Source organism: Aegilops tauschii, chromosome 7 (genome assembly GCF_002575655.3).
Source record: "Aegilops tauschii subsp. strangulata cultivar AL8/78 chromosome 7, Aet v6.0, whole genome shotgun sequence".
NCBI classification, from domain to species: Eukaryota; Viridiplantae; Streptophyta; class Magnoliopsida; order Poales; family Poaceae; genus Aegilops; species Aegilops tauschii.
Window position 1 is genome coordinate 348,905,158 of NC_053041.3, and position 7,530 is coordinate 348,912,687.

The 7,530-nt window shown below is 49.4% G+C and overlaps 1 protein-coding gene across 1 annotated transcript; it reads right to left on the bottom strand.

The window, feature by feature from the left end:
- Positions 1 to 3,012: 3,012 nt before the first annotated feature.
- Positions 3,013 to 5,430, bottom strand: LOC109785612 (exocyst complex component EXO70B1). Its single transcript, XM_020344199.4, has one exon. It carries the CDS (start codon positions 5,312 to 5,314, stop codon positions 3,383 to 3,385), a length of 1,932 nt encoding a protein of 643 aa, XP_020199788.1. The 5' UTR covers positions 5,315 to 5,430; the 3' UTR covers positions 3,013 to 3,382.
- Positions 5,431 to 7,530: the final 2,100 nt, after the last annotated feature.

The window sequence follows — 7,530 nt, forward strand, 5'->3', positions numbered from 1 at the left end:
ACCACACTCCATTTGGCCAATCTATATTTTTTCTTTTCACCATCTCCTTGCCAAAAGAATCTGGATCTAAAATAGTCCAGTCTTTGCAGGACCCCTTTTGGGAGTTGGAAGAAAGAAAGCATGTAGAGAACCATATTTGTGAGGACAGAGTTAATCAAAACCAACCGTCCTCCAACTAAGAGCAATTTGCCTTTCCAACTGCTCAATCGTTTCTCTAACCGCTCCTCTACATGCTTCCACTCCGCAATGGTGAGACGCCGATAATGAATCGGTATTCCCAAATATTTAATCGGGAATTGGCCATGTGCGCAACCAAACAGGTCAACATATTCGGCCGCCGCCTCAGTGGCTTCTTCAAAGCAGAAAAGTTCACTTTTATGTAAGTTTATTTTAAGACCCGACATTCGCTCAAACGCTGACAACAAGAGTTTAAGGTTTCGAGCCTTGTCCAGGCCATGTTCCATAAAGAGAATCGTGTCATCGGCATATTGCAGAATAGAGAGACCACCATCCACAAGGTGTGGCACTACTCCTGCAATCTGGCCGTCCTGCTTGGCGCGCTCAATCAGAATAGCCAACATGTTAGCGACAATGTTAAATAGCATTGGAGACATGGAGTCACCTGTCGTAATCCTTTTTTTTTAAAGTAATGGCCTACATCATTATTGACTTTGATAGCCACACTACCTTCAGTTACAAAATTATGGATCCACTCGCGCCATTTATCGGAGAAACCTTTCATCCTTAGGGCATTTTGGAGGAAAGACCATTTGACCTTGTCATAGGCTTTTTCAAAGTAGATCTTGAATACTACTCCACTCATGTTTTTTCGGTGCATCTCATGGACGGTCTCATGCAGGATTACTACGCCATCAAGTATATCATCATCAATAAATAATCTGGTTCATTCTCTCCATCACTTTTCATTCTAAACAGTTCACACTCTCCTCCCAATTCCTGCGAACGCTCGAGTTAATCGCCTTATGGTAGGTGGACACAACAAATGGAACGAGGAAACTATTACTCCCTTGTTCTCCCTCCGATCCATAATATGTGGCAGTTTTTAACTTATTATGGATCTATGGATCCGAGGTAATACCGCCTTCTTCCCGGCTGCAATAGCGGCTCGCATCCTACAGAACAGATTAGCCGTCATGGGGAAAGCGATTATGTCTCCTGGCCATTCACACGCTATGGCTTGTACACTATTCGGTCACTGGAGCAGTCTGCTCATTTCTTTGCAGAACATAGCATACCTGGTCGTGGCATGTCTTCTCGATGGGAAGCATACGAGAAGCATTGGAAGGCCCTGTGGAGGATTAAAGCTCTGACCAAGATGAATATTGTACTCTAGCATTTTGCTCACAACTGCCTCCCTTCTGATCTTCAACTTTGTTGGCGGCATATTCAGGAGAATTCGGCGTGCATTTTATGGCAGAGACGAAAGCTTTGAACATCTCCATCTCTCCCTCGTGCAATGGAGGAACTCGTCGACAATTGACAGATCAGCTGTGGGTGCGGTGGTGACCGACATCAAGTTGACGATGGAGCATTTCTATTCTATTCTAGTATATTTGTTTCGCTTTACATGATGGAGCATCGCTTCTATGTTCGTTTGCCATGCCAATCGTGTTAAGCTTCATGCATTAGCCAACGCAACTAAAAGTCCGAACTAATGAAAAGGGCTACTCAATCCACATATACACTTCAACACTCCCTCTCAAGTGTGACGGGGAAGTCAACATGTGGATAGACACAGAGGCCTGTACGTGGACACAAAGGAGGGTAGCAACAATTTATAGATAAACTGCGAAAGATAGGACTTGAACTGAAGACCTTAGCTCTGATATCATATAAAGCTTCATGCACTAGCCAATGCAACCAAAAGTACGAACTAATGGAGAGGGCTAGACAATCCATATATACACTCCAACAATTCAGCGCATATCCTAGCACGGTCATGTGAGAACGCTGTTAACTGTTGTGTTCTCATTCTTCTCCAGACTTGATCCAGGAGTCTTCATCTTTGATACTCCCTCCGTCCTTGAAAGAACTGACTTCCAACTTTGTTGGAGGGTCAAACTATCTCAAAGTTTGACCGAGTTTATGCAAAAATATGTCAATGGTTGTGAAACCAAATAGGTATATGATGAAAATATATTTTATCATGAATCTAATGCTACTAATGTGATGACATAAACGTTGGTCTATTATTGTATAAATACAGTCAAACATAAAAAAGTTTAATTTGTTGGAAAGTATACTCCTTTAAGGACGGAGGGGGTATGTTATAAATAAAGCGCCGATGTTCTTCAATAAAAAAACTGATCCCTAATAACTGAGCAAAGACCAAATTCTCTTTTATTATTTCAAAAAAGAACTTCGCTTTTATTACCCATCTCATATCCAAATCACAGGGGAAAACGAGAGAAAAATCCAGTCAATGTCAAAGCATTACACGGCCAGGTTCTCTTTTGTCACACTCATGGATAGCTACGTGAACTAGTAAAATATGCCTTTCAAACTGGTGGCATACCCAGGTTGTAAGGACAAAGACAAATGATTCACATACTTGAAGTACTCAACATAGCAACAGCCAAAAGACATGAGGATTTTCAATTTACAAACTGCGCAACAATAAATAGGCAGTAACGTAGCATATAGAAGAACCTGTGTAGTACATTCCTGGCTTGCTAGGGGTTGCAAATTTCTAACACCCTTAAAAAGTTGTGCATTGGAGAAGCTCAAGATTAGCATTTAGATTGATAAAATCATTTTACAAAATCATGTGGTACAAGAGAGTGATTAAAATCTGTCAATTTCTAACACCCGAAAGAAGATGTGCACTAGAGAAACTCAAGATTGGCATTCAAAGTAACAACATAATTTTACAAAATCATATGGTACAAAAGAGTACAAAAAGAATCTTTCTATCTCTAACCCACAAAGCATGCATGGACTATCCAGATGATTGCTAATAACATAAAGGACATCAAAAGCACATTCAAGGCATTGGCATGAAATTGCATGGATTACACTTCCATGTACCCAACATAGCTGAAAGAATAATAACATTATATATATTTTTAACTGGAATGAAAATGCTATATCAACATGCTACTTGCCAATAATATAAAATAATAGTGTAAGAAATGAACAAGTTGGCTCACAGAGGAAGACCCATGGAGATTGACAGCTTCACCAGATCTCAAAATGACATAAGAATTGGCATGTCTGTTTATTGACGAAGAGTTCTTGACCAACTATATTGTCAAATATCAGAGAGTAAACAGAGCTCCAACTGTCAGCACTTGACCCCCCCTGAAGAATCAAAGAATACAAAGCCACAACACACCAGTCGAATGCTAAATGCACAGGAATTTCATCCATGAGATCTCCTCCTATTATGCGGGGAAGGAGGAGCCCCTTCAAAGAAATCATTCACGGCATTCTCAAGGTCCTCAGCTGAGTGCTTGATGTACAACTCTGGATGCTTCCCATTCTCTATATGATGCCGGAACCTGCCAAGGAACGACCTGTATGCTGGCAACAGCTTCTCTGATATTGAGATCCTCAGCTCCTCCCTCAGCTGCGTGTCCGGCACGAACCACCCAGATTGCACCCTATGCGCATCCTCAAATGCAGCATTGAAGGACTTGAATCGCTCCCGCAGAGCTGACTTGGATATTCCTGACGAGAAGCCACCACTTACATGAAGACCCTCATCTCGCAAACAATTCAGGATCTTTAGCCATGACGCCCGCTGGTAATTTGTGGCGGCCACTGTGAACTTTCCTGTAAGCCGCTTCAAGTAATCATCACCAATCATGCTCCAGAGGTCAGGTGAATCCTTGACCTTGTGCACAATATAGTGTACATTGTTCATCAAGAACAAATGTGAGAGAGCCGTGTCCTTGTAGAGTGACACCTTGCTCTCAAGGTTGTGTTCAAGGACAACAATGATCCAGATGATATGGGCAGCAAGCGGTGACTGATTCTCATGCTCGGGTAGTTCGAGGCAGGACAAGGATGGCGCAAGCTCATTGCCTTCAGCAGCAAGCCGGGCACTTGCCGACGGACGTGATACAATCAGCTCGGTGAGCGTGGCCTTGTAGTCGGAAATGAGGCTGCTATAGTTCATCACGTACCGTGTGAGCGGGTGGACGGTGCCGCCAGGAACTGCAGTCTTGGGCGGGTCGCGGAGAACTGCGTTCTCAAACTCCGAGAGTATTCCACGCACTGCATCTGCGAGGCGCGATCGGATCTCTACGGCCTGCACGTATATCGATTCGGCTGCCTTGGATGCAGCGAAAATGTCGGAGACGTCAGGGAGCAGGTCAGATAGCGCGTCGTGGAGATCGATAATCTTGAAGAGCTTCTCGGGAGAGCGGCGACCGATGCTGATGGCCTCAGCGAAGCCAAACAGCTGAAGCGCCGCACCCTTGACAGCTTCGACGAAGGGGGTGTCATGCGTGGCTGGAGCCGCGGTGACGACGCTGACAACGGTGACATTGGAGATTGGGAGGTCATGGAAGACGTGGAAGGAGAGGCGGCGCTCGCTGGCAAAAACGCCGCGGACGGCGGCACGGGCAGCTCGGATCCATCGGCGGATCTTGGCCTCGAGAGCGTCCCACTCGAGGCGCTGGACATCACCGATGCTGAGCCGTTCGACGCCGAGCCGGCGGAGGGAGGCGTCCACGGCCGGCTTGCGAACGGAGGCGTACACCTGGGCACACTCGCGGCCGTACCCAGCCGCAGCCATTCGGGAGGCGATGGCGCGGAGGTCGGCAACGGCGTCGTCGGGGAGGAGGTCGATCTCACGGATGCTCCGGAGCGAGCGGTAGCTGCTTCGCCGGCAGCCGCAGTCGGAGATGGAGTCATCTTCCTCCACAGCTGGGAGGTCCATGGATGAGACCGAGTTCGTTCGGTCGCTGGAGATACAGAGAGATGTCAGGTCGGCGAGCGCCTCGATCTCGAGGTCGAAGGCGCGGGACGAGAGCAGGTGGCGGAACTCGTCCTCGAGCCGCGCCATCGTGACCTGCACGGCGCTGCACCCGCCTCCACCAGCCGCCGCCCCCGACCCGGACGACAGCCGCCGCGGGCTCCCGACCACCGAGGGGGACGACGGAGCGAGGCGGCGGATGTTATCCACAGCACGGAGGAACCGCTCCGCCTCGGTTCGATCCCCTGCTCCGTCGAACAGCATCGGCTCGCCCCCAACCGCCGCCGGCGATGCCGCCGCCGTCGAAGCCAACGACGAGTCCAACCGTATCACCACTTGCTCCGCCGCCTCCAGCTCCGCCGGTCCATCCATAGTATACAGTTGACTCCTCGCCTCCCGACTCTCCACCTCACCCTCCTCCAAGCTGGCCTTTCTTACCAGCGGCGCGAATCCTGGGAGCCGCACGTGTGGGCGAGCGCGCGCGCGCGTGGGTCTGCGCTATGGCGGACGAGGGAGTGATATAGACGGAGTCGAGCTGGCTGGCTCCGGTAGCTGGCCAAATGGGCCGTTTTTTTGGGCCGGCCCGTGAGCACGCCGGCACGGCCCGCCTTGGGCCAGGCACGGCACGGGCTAAACAGGCCGGGCCCCGCATGCGGCACGCCCTGGGCCGTGCCTGGGCCTGGAGGCTGGGTATGCGGGCCGGTACAGCATGGCCCGATTACGTTCTTTTTATACATCTATATATGGCCCAACATGTAAAAATAGGCTAAAAACGCTCAGTGCGTCAAATAGCAGGTTGAAAATATGCTGCCCACCATGCTAAATGGGCCAACGTGCCGGCCCGTTTACTAACTGGGCCATGCCTGGGCCTGGGGGCGCAACACGTGGGCCGGCACGGCACGACCTGTATAGTAATCATGCCCTAGCGGGCCGTGCCGGGCTAGGCACGATTACGATGGGCCGGGCCGGGCCGTTTGGCCAGGTATGGGCTCCGGTGTGTGCTGCATCCAGGCATGTTTTTTTTTTTGACAAAAAGCAATCAGCATTGCATTTCATTCATTTAGATGGTGTTACAAAGCTCAAGATGAGTACACTACTACTTCAACCTCTATGAGGCATGCTGGTTCCAGCAAACGGAGTAGATATTCGGCATCCATGGTCATCTAACCAAGCAAGTCGCAGCCTCTAGCATTGCCGTATGGTTGTCACCCAACAACGCCCCTCAAAGAGAGGGAGGGGTGTCGACTAGGAACGAGGTGATCCAAGAAGAATCAAACTTGCTAACCCGGCTTCAGATGAGCAACTCAACCGAACATCCATTGCATCAAAATCAAAACTAAATCTGGTTAACCAAGCTTCAAGCAGCACGAATGACCACCACCATCTATCACTAGTCCCTTCGGCCGGTAAGAAACTCCAGCAACGATGCCCCAAGAGGTGTGATGCACATCACCATCATCATCCGATCCAAGAGAATCAAGGGTTTCCCCCAGAGCTTCCTCATCTAGGTGGAGCGAGCGAAATGCCTCAACGATGCCTTCGAGAAGGAAGCGGCACCCACAGGCGTCACCATCGCCTACCCTGACCCGTGACCGACAGCAAGGTCTTCACTCGGCACTGCATCGCCAACCACCTAACTGGACCAAACCACCACCGCGACCACACGCCCGGCGTCCTTCGGCCCCATGCGCCCAACATCCACTGACGGTGCAGGAAACCGTCAGATCCCTTGGTAGGGGTCATGGCGTAGCTGCAAGTCTTATATCGGAGGTCGCACTGGGCATTTACCAGGTTCGGGCCTTCGCAGAGTAATACCCTACATCCGGCTCGTGTTTGTTATTCATGGTGGAGGGATACCTTGTGCGAGATGTTACAATGGTGTAGTTAAGATGACTACCAAGAGTTGGTCTATATGAGAATAGATGGGAATGAGAACTCCCTAGCATCCCCTTATATACACGGTGGAGGCTAGAGTTTTACAGAGGAAGATGCAATCTAGGGCGGCCGCCCCCACCAGCTTGGAGGTCAAGATGATCACCAGGTGTCAGGGTTAAATCCGACAGATCTCGGGTAGGGGGTCCCGAGCTGGTGATCTCGGCTAGATGGTAACATGGCGAACAAGAGACACGATGTTTATCCAGGTTCGGGCCCTCTCGAACAGGTAAAACTCTATGTCCTGCTTTTTGTATGATTGTGATGGAGTATAAAGTACAACATGATCTACCTTGAGATTGTATGAATGTGTCTATCCTCTACCTACGAGCCAAACCCCTCGACTTACATAGGGGCTGGGGATACCTAGGGATACAATAAGTCGGTTACATCTAGGGATAAGCTTGCCGATGACTTGAACATATATTGAAGTATGCACCAAGACTTTGAAGGGTTCCATATTGAGTACACTGGGAGTCATGGTGATCATGGCACATTCTTCGGTTGTCTAGGGGTCCTCGACCGACCCATGACTAGCAGGCTGACGTGTCTAGCACCCCCTAGTACAGGACACCGTTAGTAGCCCCTGAACTGGTCTTTAAGCTGAGGACATCGATCGACTCATTGGAGCAGCTTCATGTTCGGTCTTAGGCTTC